This window comes from Labrus mixtus, chromosome 4 (genome assembly GCF_963584025.1).
Source record: "Labrus mixtus chromosome 4, fLabMix1.1, whole genome shotgun sequence".
Classification (NCBI taxonomy): domain Eukaryota; kingdom Metazoa; phylum Chordata; class Actinopteri; order Labriformes; family Labridae; genus Labrus; species Labrus mixtus.
The window spans coordinates 5,758,478-5,783,874 of NC_083615.1; the positions used below are offsets into that span (position 1 = coordinate 5,758,478).

The 25,397-nt window shown below is 40.6% G+C and overlaps 4 protein-coding genes across 17 annotated transcripts in view; 1 reads left to right on the forward strand and 3 right to left on the reverse strand.

Moving 5' to 3' along the window:
- The window catches only part of tmem266 (transmembrane protein 266), a 29,060-nt gene extending 24,669 nt beyond the window's left edge, over positions 1-4,391 (reverse strand). Inside the window, exons 1-2 of the mRNA XM_061035357.1 lie at positions 3,737-4,391; positions 2,255-2,363 (exon numbers count right to left, since the gene is read on the reverse strand). Coding sequence (XP_060891340.1) covers positions 2,255-2,268 — 14 coding nt within the window. The 5' untranslated portion in view covers positions 2,269-2,363; positions 3,737-4,391. The remainder of the gene's footprint in view (positions 1-2,254; positions 2,364-3,736) is intronic.
- A 1,487-nt stretch (positions 4,392-5,878) lies between these two features.
- LOC132972489 (pro-neuregulin-4, membrane-bound isoform-like) lies at positions 5,879-7,512 on the forward strand. The gene is made up of 5 exons (XM_061035362.1): positions 5,879-5,986; positions 6,182-6,214; positions 6,303-6,396; positions 6,565-6,717; positions 6,853-7,512. Exons 2-5 carry the CDS (start codon positions 6,205-6,207, stop codon positions 6,923-6,925), a joined length of 330 nt encoding a protein of 109 aa, XP_060891345.1. The 5' UTR covers positions 5,879-5,986; positions 6,182-6,204; the 3' UTR covers positions 6,926-7,512.
- Positions 7,513-8,573: 1,061 nt separating this feature from the next.
- lactb (lactamase, beta) lies at positions 8,574-11,871 on the reverse strand. 2 transcript variants are annotated; one of them, XM_061035360.1, is made up of 6 exons: positions 11,432-11,871; positions 11,228-11,294; positions 10,037-10,227; positions 9,623-9,938; positions 9,368-9,533; positions 8,574-9,174 (listed from the first exon to the last, which is right to left on the reverse strand). In XM_061035360.1, the coding sequence occupies exons 1-6, from the start codon at positions 11,762-11,764 to the stop codon at positions 8,649-8,651; spliced, it is 1,599 nt and encodes a 532-aa protein (XP_060891343.1). In that variant the 5' UTR covers positions 11,765-11,871; the 3' UTR covers positions 8,574-8,648. The 2 variants fall into 2 exon arrangements, with proteins under 2 accessions (XP_060891343.1, XP_060891342.1); XM_061035359.1 differs by having other exon boundaries at positions 11,420-11,871.
- A 2,100-nt stretch (positions 11,872-13,971) lies between these two features.
- On the reverse strand, positions 13,972-25,087 carry tpm1 (tropomyosin 1 (alpha)). 13 transcript variants are annotated; one of them, XM_061035371.1, is made up of 10 exons: positions 24,841-25,081; positions 24,339-24,464; positions 20,804-20,937; positions 20,370-20,487; positions 19,679-19,749; positions 19,390-19,465; positions 18,523-18,585; positions 18,354-18,423; positions 17,736-17,814; positions 16,594-16,826 (listed from the first exon to the last, which is right to left on the reverse strand). In XM_061035371.1, exons 1-10 carry the CDS (start codon positions 24,952-24,954, stop codon positions 16,823-16,825), a joined length of 855 nt encoding a protein of 284 aa, XP_060891354.1. In that variant the 5' UTR covers positions 24,955-25,081; the 3' UTR covers positions 16,594-16,822. The 13 variants fall into 13 exon arrangements, with proteins under 13 accessions (XP_060891355.1, XP_060891352.1, XP_060891353.1 ...); XM_061035368.1 differs by lacking the exon at positions 24,339-24,464 and adding an exon at positions 24,005-24,130 and having other exon boundaries at positions 24,841-25,074; XM_061035363.1 differs by lacking the exons at positions 19,390-19,465; positions 24,339-24,464 and adding exons at positions 18,811-18,886; positions 24,005-24,130 and having other exon boundaries at positions 24,841-25,070.
- Between the last annotated feature and the right edge of the window lie 310 nt (positions 25,088-25,397).

Consider the following 25,397-nt stretch of genomic DNA (forward strand, 5'->3'; position numbering starts at 1 on the left):
GATATATGTAGTCTTGAATCAAAGAATAGGTACCATGTTCATCCTAATAGAGATCCATATCATCCTGTGTAACAGTGGGACTCACTTAATAGTTTCTGGACAACAATGGAGGGCTGCTGAACCGAGACGTATTAAAGTCAAGGTTTTGGCAACAAAGACATTATCTCTTAGTGGAAATGATTCATTGTTGGTTTTGTTTTGATTTCTTGACATTAAAGAAGAGAATATTACCAGAATATGTTTCAACATAGACAGAGTGACGTGTTAGTGTGCTGCTAATCAGACACATTTACTGTGATGAAATGAAGATAGGGGCTAATTTATAGTGAGGAATCAAGAGGGGCATTCTGCACAGGATCTTGTGACTAGTTCCAGTAAATGTTAGCTGACCTGTTTTAAAGCCACTATGCTACTCCAGGTGTGTGTGTGTCGTTTCCTCCGTGTGTAATGGATGAAATAGAAATGTACAAACAACAGCGCGCCGGGCAAACAGAAAGGGCACTGTCTGTTTACCTGGTATGTTTCTGTATCACTTGTGTTAAAATATAGTGCTTGGAAGCGATATCAATTTCAATTTGCTGTATTTAGGCATTTAATAATTCTCCCATCATGTTGCCCATTGTTTCCTTAGCAGGGATGCTACAGAGGGAAGAGAGACACAGGATTTACAGCAGCATCGGGTCTAAATGAGCAGGGATGAAAATAACTCCACCACCTTCCTTGTACATCAGTTTTCCAGTTGTCACCTCACAGCAGTATTAATGTATTCCTATTTGTACTACATTTTATATATTATCTGGTTTCTCCTTCAGATGGACTTGCAATCAGCCATCATCTGTACTGACTTGCTGGTCTGAAGCCCGGACCGGTATTTCTGTTGGTTGGAAGCAGCATCCTGTTCCTTTAATCAGAAGATGCAGCTGACTGAACCCATTCTGCATTCACCCTTCACTCCACTCCACTCTACTCCACTCCACCTCCTCCCACTCTGCTCCGTTCCCCCGGCGCCCTCTCTTTCCCTTCTCTTAGCCCCAACCCGGACTGCAATCAGAATGCAGGGCCTGTCTGGAGGACCACACACGGAGTAATTATTAATAAGAGAAGATGACAAGTGAACATCCTCGCTGAATGCTAATAGAGACCAGAGGAGACTGGAGATGGCTGGCCCGTTTCTCCCCCCCTTGGAGACGCCGGACCAGGCTGAGCTTCACTTTCCTACTGATCCCTATTAAAAGTCATTTACAGGGGGTCTGCTTACAGTTTTTTGCTTTTTACACTTTTGTGTCCGACAACATTACAGAAAGGATCCCTACTGAGATGAATATTTTGGAGAAATTGAAAAAACGAAATAGACATAGCCAACAGACTCCATTCACAAGACAGGTTTTTTTTTTTTTCAGGCAGAACATGGCCAGTGTGTTTGTATTATCGTGCATCCCAACTAAAATTTAAAACACAAAAGTCAAACAAACTAACTGTCTGAGGCAGCGATAGACCAGCAACTTCTGAGTTCTTCAGGCTGAGATGATTGTTTTTGTCAACAGAGGCTTAGGTGGCTTTGAAGACAGATTTTCCTGGTTTCAAAATAAGCATCTTGTTTTAAATAAAACGTCTATCTAAGAAGGGATCATGGCTTTAATATTGTCAGCCAGACAGAATAACAAATATTCCATAGCTGCCCCCTCCCTCTGGAACTCACTCCCTACACACATTCATCACTGCACCGACCCTCCTCCTTTCAAATCACTTCTCAAAACTCACCCCTTTAAACAAGCTTTTAATGGATGATTGTGATGTATTTTCTGTTTTCTGTAGTTTACCTTTATTGTTGTTATCTTTATGATTTGTGTGTAATGTTGCAATGCCTGTTAGTCTGTCCTTACTGTGCTGTTCTTTCTGTTTTTAACTATTGTAAAGTGTCTTTGAGTTTTTAAAAGCACTTATAAATAAAATGTATTATTATTATTATTATTATTATTATTAATAATAATAATAATAATAATAATAATAATAATAATAATAATAATAATAATAATAAATATGAGCCTAACCAAAACATGACATGAATGCGTTTGCCTCTGTGATTAAGTTGCAGACATTGTAGCCAGTTTGTGAGCTGCTGGCTAAAGCAATCAAGTTGAGCAATTGCTAAACTTTATTGTACCTATAAGACAACCTATAACACAGCCCTATTTTAAAACAACAAAATGATCTTTTAAGATATCTAAAAACAACTTTAGGGTGTGATACTTACTGGTGGTTGCTCATGTTGATGTCTCGTTACTGCAAATGGACGTCCACACTAAATGACCCCAAGTGTGAAATGTGATTTCACCACTGCACGGACCTGGCTCCTACCACTCCTATAAACAAAATGAAAAAATAAAAAAAATAGAATAAGCATTACAGAAGAGGAAGTCATGAAGCCGATCTGTCACCCGAGTACGATTGTGAGATAATGTTTATCTGTAGTGCAGCGTTAATATACCTTGAGGGGGAGCTTTCTATTTCCAAGGTCAAAATTAAACACTTTATCTCAACATCACATATGCACAGTTGAGTAGTATAACACAAATGTGCATCCAGAGTTATCAATGAAGTATCAGCTCGTTCACTTTTTTTTTCCTGAAGGCACTCTGTCCTAACTTCAGCTGTAGCTATGCTCTGTTTAACTATTTTCCTGGGGAGCACTAAACTGTAATGGATTTTAAATCTCCTCCAATATACGCTCCGCTCTGTGAATCAGGGGGCTGAGGAACATCACACCTCTTGCATAGCAAGTGCAGCAGGATGCTAGCTCTTTGTGCCACAGGATAGAGAGCCATTGATGTTCCGAGTCCATTCAATGAAAGAACCGCTCCAGCTGCTTTGCAGAGAACAGACATGACATAAGCAGACCAGAAAGCCACAAACACAAAGTCAGTGCTGAAAGGTTCATCATTTCAAAATAAAACAAGCCTGGGCTCTAAGAGTTGCAGGGGCAAATATAACTCTATGATAGTGGAAATTTAGATGATTTGTGAATACCATAATTCTACGTTTTTGTTCACACCTTCATGATTGTACACATGGATTGGGGGGGGGGGGGGGGGAATTGTGTGACACAAAGAGGAGCAAAGAAAAACCTCCGGACAGGGACAGGTGAGGAGTCAGCACTCACCGCAGCATGAGACAGAACAGCAGAGTAATGTAGTGGAGCACAGCAGATTAAATGCTACTCGGGGATAAATCGGCCCAGGTCATTGGAAGTGCTGAGAGTGGCAAGTGTTTCAATTCGGGCAGCCCAAAAATAATGTGGTTAAAATAAAGTTAACACAACGAATGTTTCAAGGAATATCTGACGGGGTGACCAAAGAGGCAAGTGGGATCAAAGCTGTGTTTGTTTGAGAATATCTGGACTTCAACAAATCACAGAGGTCGAATTTCACAGTCAGAGTCTTGAGTTGGAACTTATAAAGTAAAGTCTGAAGGAGAGATTATGTGTTTTTTTGGCTGTCCACAGGTCATCCTTTTCCTACTATTTCATCTTTCACTACAAGCACCGTGAGCCATTTCTATCAAATCTTTCTTCTTTAGACCTTTTCAAGATGCATTTGCCAAGTATTCAAGTAGTAGCTACATGAGGAGTGCTGCTAACATTTTCCCCCTGTGCTCGGAGGCCACATAGTCTCATTCCTGTTTAAACCAACCTCAAATGCATCGCCGACTCGAAAAAGAAGCTAAAAGACACACTAACCTCTTTTGTTTTCGAAGATCTACATCGTGCAAAGTGTTGTCGTGACTCCTTTGCCCTCGTAGAAATGATGGCAATATCTCCCTCCTCGCCGATGATGATGATAATGATGATGATCAGTGTGAGGGAAGCTCGGATCTTGCTGTGTGTAGGCTGCGATTCCCCCTGAATTTGCGTTGGCCGAGCACCCGTACAACAGAGCGAGAATAAACCACCTCCTCTGGACTGGAAGCAGCATCGTTCAGCGAAAACGACGACGCTGCCATCGAATCAGGGAGAGAAAAAACACGTCTGTTTCGGAGGGAGGCATGATGTGCTCGCAGGGCTTCCCCCACAATCACACCACGGACTCCATGTGCCCGCTAAGAAGAAGAAGAGGTTCACCACCGGGAGCTGTCCAGGTGCTGAAAACCCCGGGATCCAGCGGCGTCACATGTGTGACAAGCAGAGCCGTCACCGAGCAGGATTTACTCAAATTAAACCCCGACAACACTGATCTCAAACATATAATAACATTTAAGTCCCCCCCTTTCTGTGCCACCCTGACAGCGTCGACGTAGAAAAACACTCGCTTCACTTCACCTCGAGTTCCTCGCGATAACAACCCACCCGCGCGAAAAACATCACTGCTTTTGAAGTGCTGAATTTATGATTTTATTTTTTTATTTTTTTATTTTTTAGCGTACCATTTATCAGCCTGCATCGTCATCTTATTATTCTCAAGTAGACTTGATGAGATATTTTAGGTATGCCCTTTATAAGTGGTGCGGGACTTCGGCCCCCGGAAACACCAACAAAAGGGGGTCACTGGATTTGAATTGAGATGAGCAGGAGTTCTGATATCAGACTCTAGGTCAGGGATGGGCAACTTTGGTCACAGCAAGGGCCACATTCATTTAATTCTCACTGCCAGGGGGCCAAATTGTAGTATAGAAAAACAATTACAGACAATTATGTCTCAAATTTAACTCAACATGTACCAGTGATCAAATATTATCATGGACATATTTCTGGTTTTCATGATTTCATGGCAGATTTTGTCATGTTTTCTTCATGTTTCCAAATAATTGATATGTAAAAATTGACATGGGGGCCACATTGAGGGTTGATGGGGGCCGCCAGTTGCCCACCCCTGCTCTAGGTGTATTATAGAGGTTAAATAAATGTAACTAAATTTAAGGCTCATTTTAGTGTTCTACATATAATACCAATGCCTTAAGAGTTATATCCAAAAATAGACACAATATGAATGTTAATCCTCCTGTTCTCTAACAATTCATTTAAAAAAGTATGTTATCCATTATGCTTTAACGAGAGGTTCTCATTTTGCTACAAGTCTGTAACATGTTAATATCTGAAGAAAAGGGTTTTTACGGAAATTGAGACCTACCTTGCAGTCGTCGTGTGTTTATTTTTGGCTCAGCTCTTACATAGAGAACAGGTTTTTTGCTAACATGGACCATTGGGGTTTTGCACAACCTTGTAAATTGTAACCAACAAAAATAGTTTTTATAATCTGCTTATCCCTGGTATTTAAAGCATTTAGGGAATTATTTAAAAAAAAAAAAAAAAAAAAATTCAAACATTAGTAAAATGTTCCTGACAGCTAGAATGAAGATTACTGACCATCTGACATACTTAGGCCTGTGACACTATGAAATGATCAGACACAAAACAGAAATGTCCAGTAGATGAGTCAACTAACGGATCTGTGTATACAGCCATAATTATTTGTCTGAAGGAAGTGGTGTGTTCGTAGACTTCGTAGAAGTTCCCACGATTCCATTCATGCCTTCTCTGCATACCTGTCATTCAAGAGTTGCTAAGCAAACCCAGACACGCTGAGCTCACATGCACAACAGTTGACTTCCTCACCCATCTGCCTGATCTCAGGATACAACTGAATCTCCAACTATAGAAACAAACGTTAATCTACTTTGTCTGACAGAGGCACGGACAGCTGCATAGTCAAATTCTTCTAAAGGGCATTTAAATGACCTTTAATAGTCCTGTCTGTTCTTCTCACATGCCTTTAAATGATACTATGACATACTAACAAATTACCCAGTATCCTGCCGTTTGGCTTGTCATTTACAATGTGGACAAACTGCAATCACAACATTTTTCTTGGAGCGACACGCCCACATGACTTCAGAGGTCCAACAAAAAGCAGATCATGGTTAGTTTGAGGCGTCACTATGACTCACATTGGAAACCTGCACTAACGACAAAAAGCTGGGATTTTAAGAGCTGGTAAGGACAGATTTTATTTTTTACTTATGTCAAGACAAGGTTATGATATTTTCATCTCACACACAAATATTGGCCCTTTAAACCTCGTCAGATTTCATAATCCTTTTAGATTTTTAGTTTGGTTATGCTACTAGTTTCTAGGAAGTGAGAGATTACGTTGTGAGAGTGTGACAGACATGTTTCTTGTGTTCCCAGGAACACCCAGCAGAAGTATACAAATGATGGCAGGTAATTGTAAAACTAACGACTAAAGTTTTAACAGAGTACAATTTGAAGAGCTCTTATTCCTGACATGTTTTTTTTTATGTCTTTGTAGATCATGGAGCTCCTTGTGAGGCACAGGAAGCAACCTATTGCATGAATGGAGGGACGTGCTACAAAATACTTTCAATGAACACGCTCTCCTGTGTGTAAGTGAATGACATACATACATTCTGTTCGTCTTTGTTTTAATAACAACTCTTCAGGAACATCGTAGCACTTTTATGTAGCAATCGTTTTCAAAGTTTCACTTGGTTCACGCTTCTCCTGTGTGAAAATCAGTCAAACTGAAATTGTTACTTCTTGTCTTACTTTAGGTGCAATGAAAATTACAAAGGCAGCAGATGTGAGCAGTTCCAGCTCTTCAGTATTTCTCCCAGCCCAAAGGTGGCTGGGTTAATTGCAGCTGTGGTCATTGTTGCCCTACTCATCCTGGTGGTGATGGCATTTGTTATCTACTACATACGCAAGTGAGTACATGATGGCTTTGGGATTATCAAGGTGTCTAAAAATAGCATTTGGATATGGTACAGTGTTGGTATCATTTCTTCAGCCAGGACTTTATTATTTTAAAGCTCATAACAATGACTTGTTTTCACTCACAGGATGTTAAAAGCCAAGCAACAGAGCCAACAGAACAAGCCGCAACAGTATTGGAAAGTGAAGCCAAGAGTATGACCTTCCTTCTGACGCCTTTCTCTACTGCTTTGTGTGATTGGACGGGATAATGAAATAATTCTCAGAGTTAAGTATCGCTTGCCTTGTTAGACTTTGCGGATGTCGGATTTGGCGATGTCTTTGGAAAACTGCTGCACCAACCTTACCTAAAGCCCAAGCAGGTAAAGAGATAATAGTGCATTAATAGTCTCACGAGATTGCCTTGTGTTTGCTACACATAGGTGTAACTTATTAACACACACACACACACACACACACACACAAACCAGGTGTGAAACGAATTCGAGTGTTCGAGTGGGTGGGAATTGAATCACACCTTAACCTTTTTTTTGTTGTAACACAGTAATGGAGTTGGCCTCGGTGTTACTCTTGTTAAGTCACATTTCAATCTACACGCTTTGTCTGGGATGTATTTATAAAGCCTGTTTGGACTGTGTCAAACTATGAAGAAAATTATTATTCTAAATATTTAACTGGGATTATGGACTAAAGAAATTAACCCTTGTATAAATTGATGAATTTGCTCAATGTGCTTTAAGTAAATATTTGTAATTGTGTAAATATATGGACTGATCCATATTCAGTGATTTGACTGTGTGATTTTTGACAGGAAACCACACACACACACACACACACAAACACACATTAACATTTGTGTACTTGTGAGGATCATGATGGCTGCTCCTTCACCATCATTAAAACCTTACCACCCCGCACTATGTCTATGCTTAGCCTAACGCTAAAACTAATCTTAAGCCTGAACCATAATCGGTCTTGGAAACAGTCTGGACTGCTCAGGATGACCTCGCAGTTTTCTAGCAGACGTTGGCTCTCGCAAAGCTCCATTATCAGGAACACACACATTTCGCAGTGTGTGGGAGGCTGTATAATTAGCGTTTCCCAAGCCATTCATCAGTCTCCTTAAATCTGAAAACAGGGGCACAGGAGATCCCGGGAGTTTAACAATGGGAATGGTGCCATCAGACATGAGTCAATCCTGCAAGTTTAGGAGAGAATTACTACTTGTTGGAATGTCTTAACAACACTTTGTTCATTTGTTTTTAAACTCTGATAAATCTCCCACAGTGGCTCTAAATCAACTGCGGGAGAAAATAACTACATATTTGATGTTTTGTTGCTCCTTTAAACTCTTGTTACCAATTACAAACTAATTCTGCGTTACACACTGAGTTAGGCATTACAGTCTGGAATTGTTAAAAGAAAATTCAAAATGGTTATAGCTTGCGAAAGTCAAATTTGAACACTGGCACGATATAAAAGATGTTCAAAGTTGACTTTGATTTTGATCATGTAACTATGAAGGAATATCAGTATCTCTACTTGTGACATAAATTGATTTAAATAGTAATAACTTCTCTATTGAGCAGGACTTTTTTTTATTCTCTCTAATGCAGAAATGCTCACAGGTCAGTTGTAGCTGTAAAAGCTTTTAATTAAATATAGAATTGCAGGAACCTTTGTGAGCCAACAAACTCTGGACTGAAGTCAGCGGCCTTCTTTGTGCCACATATGCAGTCACCTGCCTCCACCTAGTGGCTGTTTGACTTTACTTACAAGTGACAGTCAGAGTTGTGGTACATGATTTGAGAAACACGTCACAAAAGAAGGTGGAAAAGTGGAGTTTTTCAAAAGCTTTATCAAAACTACATGAAATGATGTATAATCAGTCAAATGTAAACTCAAGTTTGTCTGTAAACAACTCTTACAGGCCTCTGCTTTTGTCAAACTCATGTGCGATTTTAAGTGCTGTGCTGTTGAGTCGCACAGCCTGCATGTTAGCGACGATGGTGACCACCACCCCTTGTGGGAGGAGGGGGGTCGGCCTTATGCTCTCCCTCATCTCCTCATCTGGAAGCACTAGGAGGACACTGCTGGCCCCAACAGCACCTCCTGTGTGCGACACATAGTGCCTGCGCTTCCTGCACTGACCATATTTCTGTTCTTTCTCCACTACCAGCCAGCCTTGGGCGTACAGTCCGTCCTTATCCCAGCTGGCCTCAGTCCGGTCAACCGGCGCCCACAGGTCTATGGCTGTTTGGGGTCTGAGGAAGCCAGGGAGGTAACCCTGTGTGTCCTTCAGGTGAGCCACCTGGTAGCTGTAGAGCAGAGCATTACCAAACAGCAGCAGGTCACCAGCAGTGGAGAGGAAGCCACCTCCGGCCCACTTGTAAGAGTTGTCTACATACGGGCAGTTCACAACACGGCCCCTCTTGTTGAGATGATAAAACCTGCGGAGAAGCAGCAAACGAAAATGTCTAACCTGGTGCGTTCTCAAAAACAAGGATGAGCAAACAAAACAACGTTAAAGAAATAAATCACAGCAAAGCTCTGCTGCGATATGACTGGTGTACTTCCTCTGTACTCAGCGGTGATGTGTCAAAGTGTGTTAGACATGACTTAAGATCGTAGATTACGGATTACCTAGAGCGGTGGTAAATAATAGGGTCGTTTTCTTCAGGCACGGTATTAAGCATTCCCAGCTCCCGAAACATGCTCATCATTAGATCCAGGAAGTGCTGACCTGCCGCTCGCTCCACAACAGCACTGAGCAGGGTGAAGGCATGGGTGGAGTACAGAAAAGTAGTGCCTGCACATAGTAAATTCATATCTTATTCATCAGAGCATCAGCGTTGAATTTGTACCGTATTTCATTTAATAGACAAACCTGTGCTTTACCAGGTCTGAAAATGAGCGGGTCATCCTTAAAGAGGTCCAGGGCGTGGGTGACACTTTCAAAGTTGTCCTTTAAGTAATACTCTTCCTGTTGAAACTCTTTTTTCTTCTGAGCCTGAGCAGCTCCTTTGCCTTTCTGTTCTGTCGCAGAGGGTTTATCTTTGGTTTCAGAGGAGCTCTTTTCATCCTCTTTCTCTTTCACCGGGGGCTTTAACAGTCGCTTCGCTTTCTCCCTGTCCTCCTTGACTTTCTTTGCATCCTTCTCATAATGCCGTATACCACTGAGGTGGGACAGAAGCATACGAGGGGTTATCGTGACCTGAAAGAAAAAAAATAATAGATAATTATGTAAGCTAAAAAAAGCAAGACATTATTGCTGATAAAGAAAATCTCTGTCATCTGGTTCATGAAGCTTACATCCTGTCCATCAAATTGTTTCTGGGGAAATTCCGGGACATATTGCTGGACAGGGATATCAAGATCCAATTTCCCCTCCTCATGCAGTCGTGCAGCTGCTGCAGATGTGAGGGGCTTACTGATGCTGGCAATTCGCATCACTGTTTCTGGGCTGCATGGCACTCGGTTCTCCAAATCAGCATAACCCATCCCTGAATTACACGTAAAATTTTTAAATGCATCTTATGAAATTCTTCTTTGAGAAACATGTTTAAGACTCCTTTTGTCGGAATGAAAGATACACCTTCACAAAAAATGAAGAAGAATACAAGGAAAAAAAGGGGAAGATCCTTAATTTCACATCTGACTCTGTTAGGACAGGCTGCTCTGCGTTGGCTTAGTTCATGGCAACTGAAATGGGCAACATGTGTTTCGAGGCAAACGAAGCTGAAGCTGAAATGCTTTTTGTTTGTGCAAACTATTTATTTTGTCTTTTAGCGTCCACTGTTTTTCCAATACTGATAATAATGGGACATGCCGACATTAATACAACAAGAACCTAACTTGTAGTATAGGCCATACAGGGCGGCTGTGGCTCAGTTGGTAGAGTCGTCGCCTCTCAACCGGAAGGTCGAGGGTTCGATCCCCAGCTGAGCAACATGTCTGACGTGTCCTTGTGCAAGACACTTAACCCTGAATTTCTCCTGCTGCTTCAGTGGCGGTGTACGAATGGGATTAGTTACTTCTGATGATACTACACAGCGACTACTACCATCAGAGTGTGAATGGGCGGGTGTGACAGGCGGTGTGAAAGCGCTTTGAGTAGTTGGAAGACTAGAAAAGCGCTATATAAGCTCAAGTCCATTTACCATTTAACATATAGCACCATTTAAAAAAGAGAACATATTTTGTTATTAGACAATCGTTTAAGTAAAATTTAAATTAACCATTCATAGGTTCCAAAACATATTACAGAATACATCCTTGGCTATGGATTATTGTGTGTGTGTGTGTTGTACAAAATGTGATAAATGCAAATGTGGGGCAACATCGATGACCATGGGTTTACTTTTGTCAGACTCTGAATAAGATATAATTTGTGCTGAACCTGTTGGATTAGCCCAGTAGCCTAAACATCACTGTGTCGTGGACAAAACAGCTTAACTTGATTTATTTATTTTTGTAAATGATTTGGACTGTGCAGGCACCAACCTTCACACCAGACCTGAACACCATCCACAGAGACCCCAACCACCAGGCCTGGAGCCCCGACCTCAGTCTGAAATAGACACACACAATCGACTCAGATCACATTTAAAGTGATCAGGGATAAAAAAAATTAAAAAAAAATGAAAAGAGCAAAGACAAAGAGGCCAGTGAACTACCAAACATGTGCAGGCCTACCTCTGTGCCTACCTTTATCCGCTCCAAGAGGTCTCTGCTGACTTCAATAGCTTCTCTGTATCGATCAGCACTGTGGACTATTTTATCATCACAGGAACTGTTGGCTCTGTCAGCATGATACTTCAGTCCCACAGCTAAAGCAATCCCCAAACCAACCCCACATATCCAGATCCTAGATTTTGACCCGTATTTAAAGGAGTCTCTCTTTGACCCTCCGACATAAGGTCTCTGTTGTTGAATAAAAACACAGCGTGTATCTGAATGTGGCTGCTTGTGCGTAAGATTCACTCGCAATAGAAGGCTACCTGTGGCGCAGAAACGATTTGGCACAAATAAGCGTGACATTTTTTAAACATCTGCTGTATCTGTATCTCTCCCTATGGTCCCTGCTAGTTAGTTAGCTTTGGAGGTAAACAACACTCGCTTCCTGTTTTGCACCGTCGAGCCAGACCGAACAAATCAAACCACGATCACAAGAACTCAAACTCAGTCATTTTCCGTGTGGCAAAGTGTAGATTGTAAAGTTGCGCACACTACAAATAACAACAACATTTCTCGACATTTAGCCCTAAAACATCACTTTTTATTCACATTTAAAGAAATATTTGTGAACTTTGTCATATTTACTTTTGTGAATAAAAAAAGATAATTTCATTGGCAAATATAAATGTTAAATATTATATCTAAATGTTGAATGTTTTATCTAAATGTTAAATGTTATATATGAATTTTAAAAATACATGTCCTGATTCTAAATATTTAGCTACGTTTCTAAACATTTAGTTTACATTCTATATATTTAGCTAAGATTGTAAATATTTATAATCAAAGCTAAATATATAGAATATAAACTAAATATTTAGCTAAGATTTCAAAATATTTAGAAATCAAAGCTAAATATTTATTTATTTTATTTATATATTTAGCTTTGATTATAAATATTTACAATCTTAGCTAAATATATAGGATCAAAGCTAAATATTTAGAATCAGGACATGTATTTTTAAAATTCATATATAACTTTTAACATTTAGATAAAACATTCAACATTTAGATATAATATTTAACATTTATATTTGCCAATGAAATTATCTTACATTTTTATTCACAAAAGTAAATATGACAAAGTTCACAAATATTTCTCTAAATGTGAACAAAAAGTGATTTTTTTTTAGGGCTAAATGTGGAGAAATGTTGTTGTTATTTGTAGTGTGCGCAACTTTACAATCGGCGCCCCATACAGCTGTGAGTATCCCTTCAAGGGAGTCAATTTCTTCCAAAAAATAAAAATGCAGAAACTATTGCAATCATACACTGTTGTCGAAAACAGCTCTGTTCTCTCATAAAGGCTGGTGTTTGTGTGACACTACTTTGTTGTCATAATAGTAGCCATACCCACAGGTGTGTCGGTGAGAACCTCACTGTGTGTGAATGAAAGTATTGACTGGACAAGGAACAGCCCATGAAACCACTCCTAAATCATATCCAACGCTGCTTAAGTTGGGGAGACTCTGTTTTTTTCCATTTTGAGAAAGGCTTTATCAGTCTGTTAGATCATGTATAATTCATCTTCTACTGCCCGCCCTGTACATCACTTTAAATTACAGAGCACATAACCAAATAACAATGACAGCTTCATTTGCCAAGCGACCTATTTCTGTGCTTAAGTAACACTTGTTGACAAGAGGTTCTCTCTGTCGATTCAGTTGAGGTAATTTGTTCAACTTAAAATAGGAAAGAACAGTTTTAACATAGGCCTTAATTAGAGTGAAATCTATATTTAAAGTCATAACATATCAATAGTAAGCATGCACGTTTCACTCCAAAGACCATATCACACACAGACACAGTAACGCCCCTCTTATCTCCTCACAAGTGTTTGCAATGTGACTTTCCCAGAAGTCATGTTAAATACTGAGCTGCAGTCATCAACAAGTCAAGAATACTGTTTGTTCAAAAACACATATGCGTACATACTATCAAATAAACTACTGAGTTAAATAAGAGAGCGTCTTACATGCATTATTAGAGTTTAAAACATCTACCAAACAATACGCATGCAATTGGGTCAGGCACACCAGCAATTCCTAAACATTAAGGAAGCAAGAACTGCATATAAATGAAAGGAACTTGAAGAAAGTTTTCATGGTTTGAATGTTCTTAAACTGAACTATGGTCCAGTGGTGCAAAGGGAGCCCACATGAACCAAAACATGTGACTTCGTTTCTTTCCCAGCTCAAAGTCCAACTGAAGGTGAAGGGGGAAAAAGAGTGAAGAGTCAGCCGTGTTCAACGAAGCTGCCAAATGAAAAGATCCCCCTAGGTTTGGAAATCTCACATTTAAACGTTCTTGAAAGATAATTGTAAAATAAAAAAAGTTTGAATATCCTTTGCATCAAACCAGCAGCTGAATGTTTGTAGCAGTCTGAGTCAGACACAAATTTCCCCAAGGGAGCAATAAAGTGTGTTGTATCGTTACCAGAAAATCTATAAATACCTTTAGTTTGTGTGAAGTAAAGGCAATGTATGAAACACAAACAAAGTTAAAAAAAAAACTTTCAAAACGTGCTTTATTTTTTATAGTTTGTACATTTCAAATATGATAAACACTTGAAACATCTACATACATATATGCTTAAACATCGCACAACCAGATGACTGAAATAATACTAAACAGACAAGATGAACAAATTTTGAACCGTGGTTTGGAAGAAAGCCAAGAATATACTGGTATGCATTAACATTTTCAGTCATTGCCTTACAAAACAGTAGCACCAGTATACAGAAAATCAGGCATATAGCCAATGTATACTTTCACTTGTCTTTTGAAAAAACAGTTTTTCTTAAAGAATGCAAAATGTGCGCAATGTTGAGGTTAAACTAGGTGCAAAATTTCCTCACTTTGTCCTTTGGTTTGTGCATAATAAATGTGGAATGGATCGTACCAGATCAGCTTCAATGCAGATGTACAAAATCTTTGTAACCAATGACATGACGTGTCATTTCACCAGATGACTCGTCAAAAACGAAAACAAGACATTATCTCAACTGCGAAAAGGCAGACAACATTTCAAGATTAAAACTGACATAAACAATCTTGTTTCTCAGTTTAGGCTTCATCAAAAAGGGAATGGTTACGCTTTGCTTCCTCGTAGCTCTGCTCCTTGCTCGAGTCTAGCTGAAGGCAGGACGGCGCAAGAGGAATAGCATCTGGCTGTTTGATCTCCACCATGGGCAACGTACGAGAAGAGGGGTTTATGGTAAGCAAGGTGCAAGTACAAAAAGCCAAAACCACAATGTGTGTGTGTGAGGGGGTCGGACTGGGCCTTCACAAATTATTCAGTTCCATTAGAGTCTGGTCCAGCATCTGGTGCATGTCGAGGTTCTCTTCTTTAGCATGTGACAGTTTCTCTGTTAGAACATTAAAATGGACAAGTTTTAATGTCACACAAGCGAGCACAAGTGAGTCAGTCGGTTAGCTTGGGTTAATAATTGAGCTGGCTACATAACAGAGGTCAGTTTTTAGGTTTGAGTCCTATCAAACACTCACCACATTTCACTGACAGAAAACTAGGAAACGAACAACTTAACACTGAGTTATGCAAGCAACCGTGCAAACAGGTTACAACAAAGTTCGTAATAATACACACAAACAGAGCAAACCATAAGGTGTGATAATTGCATGACCTTATAGTCTAGGCTGTAAGACTAGAACATGATATACAGTAACTGTGATTCCCTGAATTTCACTATCATATAGTCACACCTGCATTAACAGTAACACACATTTCAAGCAGTGCAGGCCTCCAAAGTGGAAAATGGAGGAGTTTTGAAGCATATTTTTTTTTTTTAAATCTGATTGTCATTCACACATCCCAAACAAAACCTTAATAAACATAGCAGACATTCACACAACTCAGTCATTCAAAGCCAAGCGTAGTTCATTAGTGAGGAGACGGTGTTTTTCAAGTTGCTGGAAGAGGCGATCTTTGCAGTCAGAAAGCAAGATGGAAAACAGAGAGAGGACACTAAATCAGAGGAAAGTGGAAAAAAGGAGAAAGAGCAAAGCCTGTGGACACCTACCTTCTATTCTAAAACCTTTGGGAGACTTTTAAAATCTTTATAAAACACACTGAAAAGAGCTGAATAGCAACAATGTTCAGAGAGTAGGCTTTTAACAATCTACTGGTTGGATTTTTTTTTGCCTGATTGAGGATGACAGAAAAGAGTGTAAAGTAAGAGCAGAGGATGAAGATATGAAATAAGGTTAAAAGAAGAATGGCAGTGAGCCTAACCCTTCAAATCAATTAGAATTAATTGGATAGTTTGGCAACAAAACAGAGAAAAAAATTAATCTGCCACATTGATCAAGTCCTTCTCTATAAAGAAGTGCCTCTTGTTAAATGCTTGAATACAGCTGATCAAAAACAGATCTGGAAAAAGTTGAACTGAGAGTCGACAATTTTGTGGCTGAAGTTTGGTGATTTGGACATTTTTTTTTAGAATAGGGCTTGAATGATGTTCTGCAGTCCCACACTACAAAAGACAATTGCTCACTTTCTCTCGTCTTTCTGCGTCTGAATTTATTGAGATGACTTTAATGAAAACACTCAGCATGTGGGATTGTACATTTATTTAAATATAGGACAGGATATGGTGTATCATACAAAGCTCATGTGTCATAATCACAGAGCAATTTCTTCCAATTTTTCCAGCAAACAGATAAGGCTCAACAAATCGTACTTTCTATTCTGTATTCCACTGTTTTATCCATTACTTTACTTTTCCTCAAGCTTCCTCATAACAATCCAACACTAATTCCTTCAAATTCTCAAATCCTTCACTTCAGCTTGTCCTGTCTCTAGTACTAAATGTTAAAAACTGTATGCATGCATCAGTCTCAAACGCCTCCAGAGTAGACAGCTCTGCTCAGCATCCAGTCAAGTACCTGTAGTTGTTCTAAAACTTCTGTGCTTAAAGCGATATTCCTAATATCTCAACTTCACAAAACAAGGTTGAAATTAAACAAACAGGGTTAAGCTCAACTTCTGGTTTGCGGAGATGAAGAACACAATCCAAAACATAACTTAAAACAGAAGGCTTCCTGGTTTTATTAGAGCCAATTCAAAATAAATAGAAATGAAAAAGAGAACAAAAAAGGACAGAGTAAAGAGATACAGCTTACACAGAAGGAAGGGTGTTTATTTTTTTTTACACAATGCAGAAAGATTCTAGGATTCTGTACAAGAGATGGGATGCACTTAATGTTGACATGAGGACGAAAACGTGAGGAGGGAGGGAAGAAAGGGCAGAGAGAAGGGAAGGGAAAATGGAGAGCGGGCTGAAGAGAGCAGACACATGTCGCTCAGCCGGCAGAAGACGTCTTTGATGAGGTGTAAAAAAATTATCTGTGTGGGAAAGAGAAAGTAGAGTGAACCAGGGGACCGAGGTGGGGCCCTACGGAAATACTGAGGTGTGCACGGCAAAACAGGAGACCCACACGAGTCACAGCAACAACAAGTACCACAGAACTACAATGCAGATGCAAACGCATTGTAGGGTAGACAAAATAGACGGTTCTGCTTCAAATGCAAGGAGCAGCACTGACAGTGCAACATTTAGACAGTGGTGTCTAAATGTTGAGGGGGGAGGGGGGGGGAGGACACTTCTTAAGCTAAGTTTGGGGCTGAGAGACAACCTTCAATCTCTTTAATCACTGAACAACAGGGGAACCTCACAAACACCCAGCGGCCTTTCTTCTGGATGGAAGTAGACCGTGTTAGTAGCAAAGAAAAGGGGAATCACAAACACGGTGTGTGAGTCACATTCATTGAGATGCATTTCTTAAATAGTCTATTACATTTCAACGGAAAATGTGCATGCTTTGCTTAGGATATCAAAATATCATGGGAGGTCTACTTTCAAATGAAACAACTACAAAAATGCGAAGATTGACTTTATCGAAAAACAATTGAATTCAGTTCTCTCAAACTGCAATTATATATCACAAATACATCAATGAAGGTTTAGCATTTGAAATCATTATTGTAAGTGGGCTTCAACTGCATCAACACAGAATGCCACAGTGTCCGTTTAAGACATTGATGTTTAAGTATAAATTAAAAAAATAGTAAAATATCCGCGTTAATTAAAAGGGACTCGTGCAAAATTGGGATATTCCAGTTATAATGGATGTGGAAAAATAAAAGGGAAACAAACAACTGTGTATATGCAGTCGGTGCAAAGGGAAGAGACATGCAGTAGGGGGAGAGGGGGGGGAGACAGAATGTGCAGGCACAGCAAAATAAGAGAATTACATGGAGGTCATGTCGTTGAGGGCGTGGTCCAGCTCCTCGCTGATGGCCTTGTACTTCAGTTTCTGAGAATACAACTCATCTATTTGTGGGCCGGGGGTGTAGGGGAGAGGGGAAGGTTTGCGGCGGAACGGGGCAAAGGTGAAAGGAGCACATGGCAAGGAGGTGAAGGGTGAAGCATCCAGACCATTGACATGACAGGAAGAAGTGACAGAAATTGACAGGGGGGGGGGAAAAGAGGAAAACAAGAGTTACATCAGGAAAAAAAACATGGAATGGAAGTTAAACAGAAAGGAGGGAAATTCGTCAAAGTCATGAAGAAATGAATCGTATATATTTCACTGCCACGCTCCTTGAACACAAAGTCTATATTTGGGCCTGACAAGTATTAAAGCCATTCTTCTTTCCTATCGTGAACTTCATAAACCAACCAACTAGACTTTCTTGATGCTCAAGTAACTAAATTAAGGTGATATAAAAAGGGAAACAGAAATAAAGTTAAGGAGCAAAGAGAGACCTTAACATTGTAAAAAGGAGTGAGAACCAGCGCCACCATTGGCACAACATCTAGTTCTAAATAACCAGAGTAGCGTTCTAGGGTTTGAGCAGTAAAAATCATACCTTCCAGGTCATCAATGGTCTTCTCAAGCTTGGCTACTGATCTCTCAGCGAACTCAGCACGAGTCTCAGCCTGTGTCACAGAAACAGATTTATCAGTTAGTCCAACACTGGACCTGTGACCTTTTTAAAATGGTCCTGTAAGCCCAGCTAAAGCCTTGTGAAACTTTACCTCCTTCAGCTTGTCGGTGAGGACTTTGATCTCCTCCTCGTACTTGTCCTCCTTCTGTGAGTACTGTGGGACAAAAACAATGATAGGTGTCAAACAAAGGGGTGCGGCGGCAAACTCAGGATGTCCTAGTATTACACATTGGAATACTTTTATGCAACGTGGTTAAAAAAAAATTAACACTAAAATTAAGAAATGTGTTTCCGCAGGCTCTTCTGTTCCCCTTCCATCCAGTCTATTGTGGACCTGGAGGGTTTGACAGCATGCACTCTGCCACATTATCACTCTTACCTTCTCTGCCTGGGCCTCCAGTGACTTCAGGTTGTTGGTCACAGTTTTCAACTCTTCCTCAAGCTCAGAGCATTTGCTGGTGTTTTAGACAAAGGGGGAGGGTCGCAAAGGAGAAGAAGGAGGGAAACAACGGTGGACGGAACCAGAAGTGTACAAAAAACAGGTAGAAGGGGAGAATAAAGAAAGGGGGAGAGAGGAAACAAATAAATAAGAACTACAGGGATTAAACAAGGAGGGAACCCCAAGTACCTTCAAAGTGCCTTAACAGAGCAGGAATGTGACTATAAGTGGTGTGAGTGTTGTAATCTCACTAAGATTAGTGGGTTACAGTGAAGTCAATTATTTAGTGAATGGTATTTCCACACGTAAATATCATGCTTCTTTTTAGTGTGTTATTGTTTTTGCACAGTTTCTGCCATGTTAGAGGTGTGAAAGAGTCTAAAGTAGTCTGAATAAAAGAGCACAATAGAAGAAGAAAAAAGAAGAAGCACAGCAAGCAAAGCAGAGGCTTCACTCTGCAGCATGAATCAAAGTGGGGACATACACTCATCACAGATGTTAAGTTTTAGCTGGCAGTACCTGTATGACTGAGGAGTTTAGTGATTTCATGCTTTGCTCCAAAACCCTTAGCTCCTCCTCCGTTCGCCGAGCTCGTCTGTTAGTGGGTGTGGCGCAAACGTGCAAGCCAAGAACCATTCAAACCATGGAGAGCATGCAAATAACCAGTACACAGAGTAAGAACAAAGGGACACTTTGTTCAAACAGAAACCATGTCCAATACTTTTGATGTTAGTGCTTAAAGCTCAGAGTGGTGAAACATGCAGATATAAGTGCTGGTTTAATGTGTGTGAAGGGGGAAACGTCTTACCCCTCTGACAGCTCAGCGCGCTCCTCTGTACGCTCAAGATCACTCTCAATGATGACCAGTTTACGGGCGACCTTTGGGTGCAGCACAACAAAGTGTTAAAATGCAACAACAACAAAAAAAAACCCTGACGACAGTGACATGTGTAGGATGTGGTTTAAAGGTTTTTGTAACCACGCTGAAGCACCAATTGTATTTGCTGTTGGATGGTTGAAATTACAATAAAGTATTCATTTATCAATTATAAGTTTTAGAAAGGGAATCCAAATGTGTAGATGAACTCAAAACTGCTGTGATGTAACACAAAGTATTTAGTAACTTAAAGATTAAAAGTAAAATAGTTAATGCTTAAACTTTTGAGCTAGTTTGTTAAAAAACGTTTTGTATATCTTTTAAACAGCCTATAAATGTCAATGTAATATAATCTGATATACTTTACTTTAAAAAAGAAAAAGTAGGAACAATTTAAATGCTGATCGATGGATTGATAATTCTTAAATGATTCCTTAATCTGTCTTTTTAAACACAGAAACTCTCCATATTTCTAACAGAGAATTTCATTGGGGATATCTACCTCTTTTCAACAATTGTAAAAAGGTCTGAGGAAGAATACCGGATTTCTCTACATGAGCCACTGTATGATTGTTGTGACATAGAAGTTATAAGGGAGGCTGCCGAGGGCTGAAAAACTCGCCTCCTCATATTTGCGATCAGCCTCCTCAGCGATGTGCTTGGCCTCCTTGAGCTGGATCTCCTGCAGCTCCATCTTCTCCTCGTCCTTCATGGCCCTGTTCTCAATGACCTTCATGCCTCTGTGAGATGAAACAAACAGTCAAAAGGATGTTAGGAAGCAGGATATGAGACAAGGGGGGACTACAGTCTCCCTGAGGACACGCATCTGGTTCAATGTCATGTAGGATACATATTTAATATATAACTCCAAGGTAAATGAATAACTGATATGTTTGGGGTGTAAGGACACGTCTGCACTATCTGACATCCAGTTCTCTCTGCTTGCACCCGACACAAAGGGACAGAAAAACAGCCCATCCACCTGTTCTGTGCAGCAACAGAGCACGATGGCAGAGATCAGTCAGTCTGAGTCTCGTGCTGCTCATAAGAACCCACCTCTCGCTCTCATCAGCTGCCTTCTCAGCCTCCTCCAGCTTGGTCAGGGCAGTTGCCAGACGCTCCTGAGCACGATCCAACTCCTCCTCAACCAGCTGGATACGTCTGTTAAGTGAAGCGACATCTGCCTCAGCCTGTGGAGAGGAGAGGAGAGGAGAGGAGCACATCAGGGAAACGTGGACAGGAGATCCCCAGTTTTAACACAACACATGGAAATCAAACGAGCAGATATTCAAGTCAGCCCAAAGAATGTAGAGAAGATGGTTAATTTGATTTTTGTGTTTCTTAGTGATGCTCTGAACACTGTTTTACGCCAGAGGGATGTGTGTAATCAAGAGTGTTTTCCAGGAGGCTCCCCGTGCTCCTCAGTGACGATTATAATTATAACAATGTCCCAGGTTGACAGCAGGTTGAATACACCCGCCTCATTACCAGGCTCCCGAGAGAACATTAAGAATGCCTGAGTCAAAGGCCCTGAGACCATTTACTGTAAATGAATGCTCAGAAGAAGCATGCTCAACCACAGAGGAGACTTCCTGGATAACTCAGGGTAGATGTACCGTACATGTAATCTTACTGGGCACACATTTTGCAACACATTGGTATTGCATTGGTTTAACAATCTGGTAAATTTGGCGGAAGAAACTCGCAATGCATTATTTTGAGTGAAGAGCAGTTTCCAATATTATTCAAACCTGTGGCTACTTCGGCTCCTGGATGAGATTTGCAATCCGCCTGAAAGCAGTGCAACAACTAAGACAAGAGGCCTGACTGACTCTCCTGCAGGTCATGTGAAGGAAAGTGCAGTGTTGGATCAAAGTGCATCTGAGGCAGTGAAGCATGGCAAGGAAACCACTCAACCCATTCACTGAAGCAATGCTTTTGACTCCGGTTAAATCTCTTATTTAGTTTTAATTACAGTCTGAGCCTGAGATTGACTCTTGGGTGCTTTAAGCCCCTGCACAGAAGATCGACTTCCCGTCTCGACAACTACCGCGAGTTCACGCTGTGAGAAACCTGTTGTCCTTATATGGACAAGTCAAAGAGCAAAAGAAAAGGAGAGACGACTGGCACTTTACATGTTGCCACATTTTTTTACTTTTAACTTCCTGGTTTTCGAAAACATTATCATCAAATAGTTGACCCTGTACACCTGCCGAGAAAAAAAAACAAAAAAAAAAACGGAACTTCCTGAAAAGCAGGTCGAACATTTCCGTAACAGCAGAGAGCATCAAATGAGATGCAAGTGCAACAAAGTAGACAAAACAATGAGCCACGGCTGGTCTGCCCTTGTTTTTTGACTGGAGCATCATCGGCCTAACGCTGACAATTATAAGAAACTCTAAGCTATAAAAACCTCAGTAAGAATATGTGTTGCACCATATGGAGCCGTGTACAGCTCAACGTGCAGTGCAACGAGCTGTATCAAGAGAAATCCCGCTATTTCACTGCGTAGACTATTATTTCTACTCTCCACAGGACACACACACACACACACACACACACACACACATCGAGAAGAGGAGGATATATAACCTAATTTTAACGTTCACTAAGCAGCCTCTTTGTGAGTGTACACGCTTGTAGCCTAAACATGCTTACTTGTTCCCTTGCTTTCCTGTTCGCCAGCAACTCCTTCTGTAATCTCTCGGCTCTCTCTTCAGCACCGTCTGCTTGCTCTTGTAAGGATTTTATCTTACGTTTTACTGCTTCTACTGATGTAACTCCTGCCATTTTCGGTACTGCGAAAAAGACTATGTTCAAAAAATAAAATAAAAAGAAAGCTACAAATTGCTGCTGCTGCTGCTGCTGCTGCTGCACAATTTCCGAGAAATTGTCAAGCAGCGAGATGACGTGCTTTCTTGACTGTGCTGAAGGCTGAGAGACGCGCTCTGCAGTGTCGTGTCGCTTCCCCCAGGAAGTAGAGGCTACCACTGATTACAAAGGAGGGTTTAGAATTAAGGATTCTGTGGGGTTTGAAAAAAAAAAAACCCTACAAATGTCAAATTAACGATTTAATGTGAAACTGGATCAGAATAAAAAAAAATGACCATGCATATTTAAAATGAGAAGAACGCGAAAATAGTTTAGTGTATAGGCTATTCATGGGTTTGTAGAAAGCTGGCGGAGCTACAGCGCCATCTGCTGGTTAATTGTCGTCACTACATGTGGCAGTTAAACTATTTAACTCCTCACTGGAAACAATAAATGCAGGATTTTTTTTTTCTGTTTATATTTAAGCGAATACATAGCTCATGAAAAATAAAATCGCCTACCCTCGTGTTTTAACGTCCTAAAAGGGGATACCATGCAGCATCAAGTGTGATAAGCTAAAAACCCAGCAGTCTATAAAGAGACTCAATATGGCCTAACCCTGTGGAGAAATCCAATTAAAGGATTATTACAACTGGGTTTCCTTCGGTTAAATTAAAGGTTGCGCTTAAATTGGATCCGTCTGAGTGACTCGTGAAAGCAAAGTGTCCCTACTTCAACTTGACCCTGACTCGGTCATGAACCGGATTGTTTGCCATGAAAAGATTTTATTCAGAACTAGAGGTTTTTTTTTTTAACTTTAGCAGGTTTTGATCTTTAAATGCCATGAATCTAAATTCGTTACAAAGCTTTCCTCAAAAGGTAGGATGTGTATCTTATTAAAAGCATATTGAGCAACACATTACTTAAAAAAAAATAGGATACATTTATCCAAGAATGAGCTAAATGTGTTTATTTGTTTTAATGAGCAGTCGTACTCTAGGACAGTTTGGTGGGGAACAGTGTTTTTCCCCTGTGGTAAGCAGAGAGCGTAGCCCGCAGATGTGAGCTCTATCTTGACCATATAAAGCAGTGGGCTATATTTATCCAGGCGCTCGCACTCCTCGCTCCTTGGGACACTGCACATTTAGTCTACTTCACTTTTCACTCTGGAAAAGACTTGCTCAGATTGAAACATATAAGACTGAGAAAAGTCAAGGCTTAAAAAAATAAATGATTACACACTATGGGCATAAATGTTGTGCGTTTGCATATGGGTGACTTAAAGTTTCTATTCCTAATTTTTCAATTCATCAACCAGTCAGACATTCTTTGGGCAGACTTGTGATAGTGCATGTGATCTTTTACAACTTAAAGGAGAAAAAGAAACATGTGAGGCAGCAGTGGTGCAGCAGGAGCGGTGCCTTCGTGAATCCCTTCCATACTTACATCTGCGGCTTTCTTCTCAGCCAACTCAAGTTTCTCCTGGGCGTCTTTAAGAGCCTCGGAATACTTGTCCAACTCATCCTCTGTTCCCTTCAGCTTCTTCTGCAGAGCTACCAAATCGTCCTCAAGCTGAGGTGTGTTTCAGTGCGCAGAAGTTTCAGAGGTGATCAGCGTGGTGAGGAGATGGAGTTGCGTGAACGCGCAAAGGCGCAAGTGCGCGAACAGAGAGACACAGACGCACAGGGAAGGACAGAAGAGGACAGGACAGGACAGGGGGAAGAGAGAAAAAAAAGAGAGAAAAAAGTTAGGGAAGCTCATGCACGTCAGGATGAGATACCTTGGTGGCTGACTCCTCAGCAGTCAGCAGCTTTTCCTCAGCAGTTTGGAACTCCTCAAACACTTTATCCCTTTCGTCTTCAGATGCACGCAATTTCTTTTCCAACTCTCTTATATCGTCCTCTAACTACACATGCATGTAAAAGAAATTATAAAGTTAAACATCATAGAAAAATATTCAAACATATTCCCTCTAATTGCTTTCAAAATGTGAAGTAATCAATTACATTTTCTAGCTATATTGCATCACCAAATGCCAAAACAGATTAAATAAGGATTTATACCCCCCTCCCTCCCAACCCCCCCACAAAAATCCCCAAACAAACAAACAAAAAAAACAAAAACAAAAAACAATTAATCCTTAATTGGTATTATCCATGAAAGTAATTAATCCGCATTTAGGAGATGATCCATTAAAATAGCAGTTTTAATCTGCTTCTGGTACTCCTGCCTTTTCTATCTTTTGGGCTTTTCCATTTAAGCAACACAAAAAATCAGCCGACCTGTTTGCTTCTGTCCTCTGCTGATTTCTTGTCTGACTCGGCCTGCTCAGCTCTGTCCAAGGCATTCTCCTTGTCGAGCTTGAGCATCTGCATCTTCTTCTTGATGGCGTCCATGGCTGCTGTGTGTTGACCGACAAAACGTCCAAATGAAAACGAAGGAGAGGAGAGGGGCTTAGGGCGTCTGTGCCTAACTGAACACTGAGCTGGAGTGCAGGCTCTGCCTTCCTGTGCCCTGTCAAATATGTACTTCAAGAGGGGGGAGACTGGATTCCTTTGGACATCCAATACTTTTTTTAGGGGGGGTGGGGGGGAAGGAGGCGTGCGCGGCTGCCCGGGCGTTTTTTTACGGATCTGCTCGGTGATTCGTTCCTCCCAAACATTTGACTTTTGATACGCCTGTATATGGGCTGTGATGGACAAGCAGGCAGCTCCCATGGGAATGCTCCTTAATGCAAATGTAACAGAAGCCATTTAATGCACAGGGAATATGCAGATGAACATTTGGTTTTAAAGCTCTTCATAGAGAACTCTCCAATGTCCTCTGTCAGTGAAATCTG

What these genes read in the sequence shown, in the direction of transcription:
- lactb (XM_061035359.1), bottom strand. Translation starts at nt 11,764, where the DNA reads ATGTCACGCTTATTTGTGCCAAATCGTTTCTGCGCCACAGGTAGCCTT. An exon ending in TGTTCAGGTCTGGTGTGAAG is followed by an intron (nt 10,228 to 11,227) that starts GTTGGTGCCTGC and finishes CGTGTAATTCAG; the next exon opens with GGATGGGTTATGCTGATTTG. An exon ending in AACAATTTGATGGACAGGAT is followed by an intron (nt 9,939 to 10,036) that starts GTAAGCTTCATG and finishes TTTTTCTTTCAG; the next exon opens with GTCACGATAACCCCTCGTAT.
- LOC132972489 (XM_061035362.1), top strand. An exon ending in ATGAACACGCTCTCCTGTGT is followed by an intron (nt 6,397 to 6,564) that starts GTAAGTGAATGA and finishes GTCTTACTTTAG; the next exon opens with GTGCAATGAAAATTACAAAG. An exon ending in GTTATCTACTACATACGCAA is followed by an intron (nt 6,718 to 6,852) that starts GTGAGTACATGA and finishes TTTCACTCACAG; the next exon opens with GATGTTAAAAGCCAAGCAAC.
- tpm1 (XM_061035372.1), bottom strand. Translation starts at nt 24,954, where the DNA reads ATGGACGCCATCAAGAAGAAGATGCAGATGCTCAAGCTCGACAAGGAG. An exon ending in GCAGCTGATGAGAGCGAGAG is followed by an intron (nt 20,488 to 20,803) that starts GTGGGTTCTTAT and finishes TTCATCTCACAG; the next exon opens with AGGCATGAAGGTCATTGAGA. An exon ending in GACCATTGATGACCTGGAAG is followed by an intron (nt 14,830 to 18,353) that starts GTATGATTTTTA and finishes ATGTTCTAACAG; the next exon opens with AGAAACTGTCACATGCTAAA.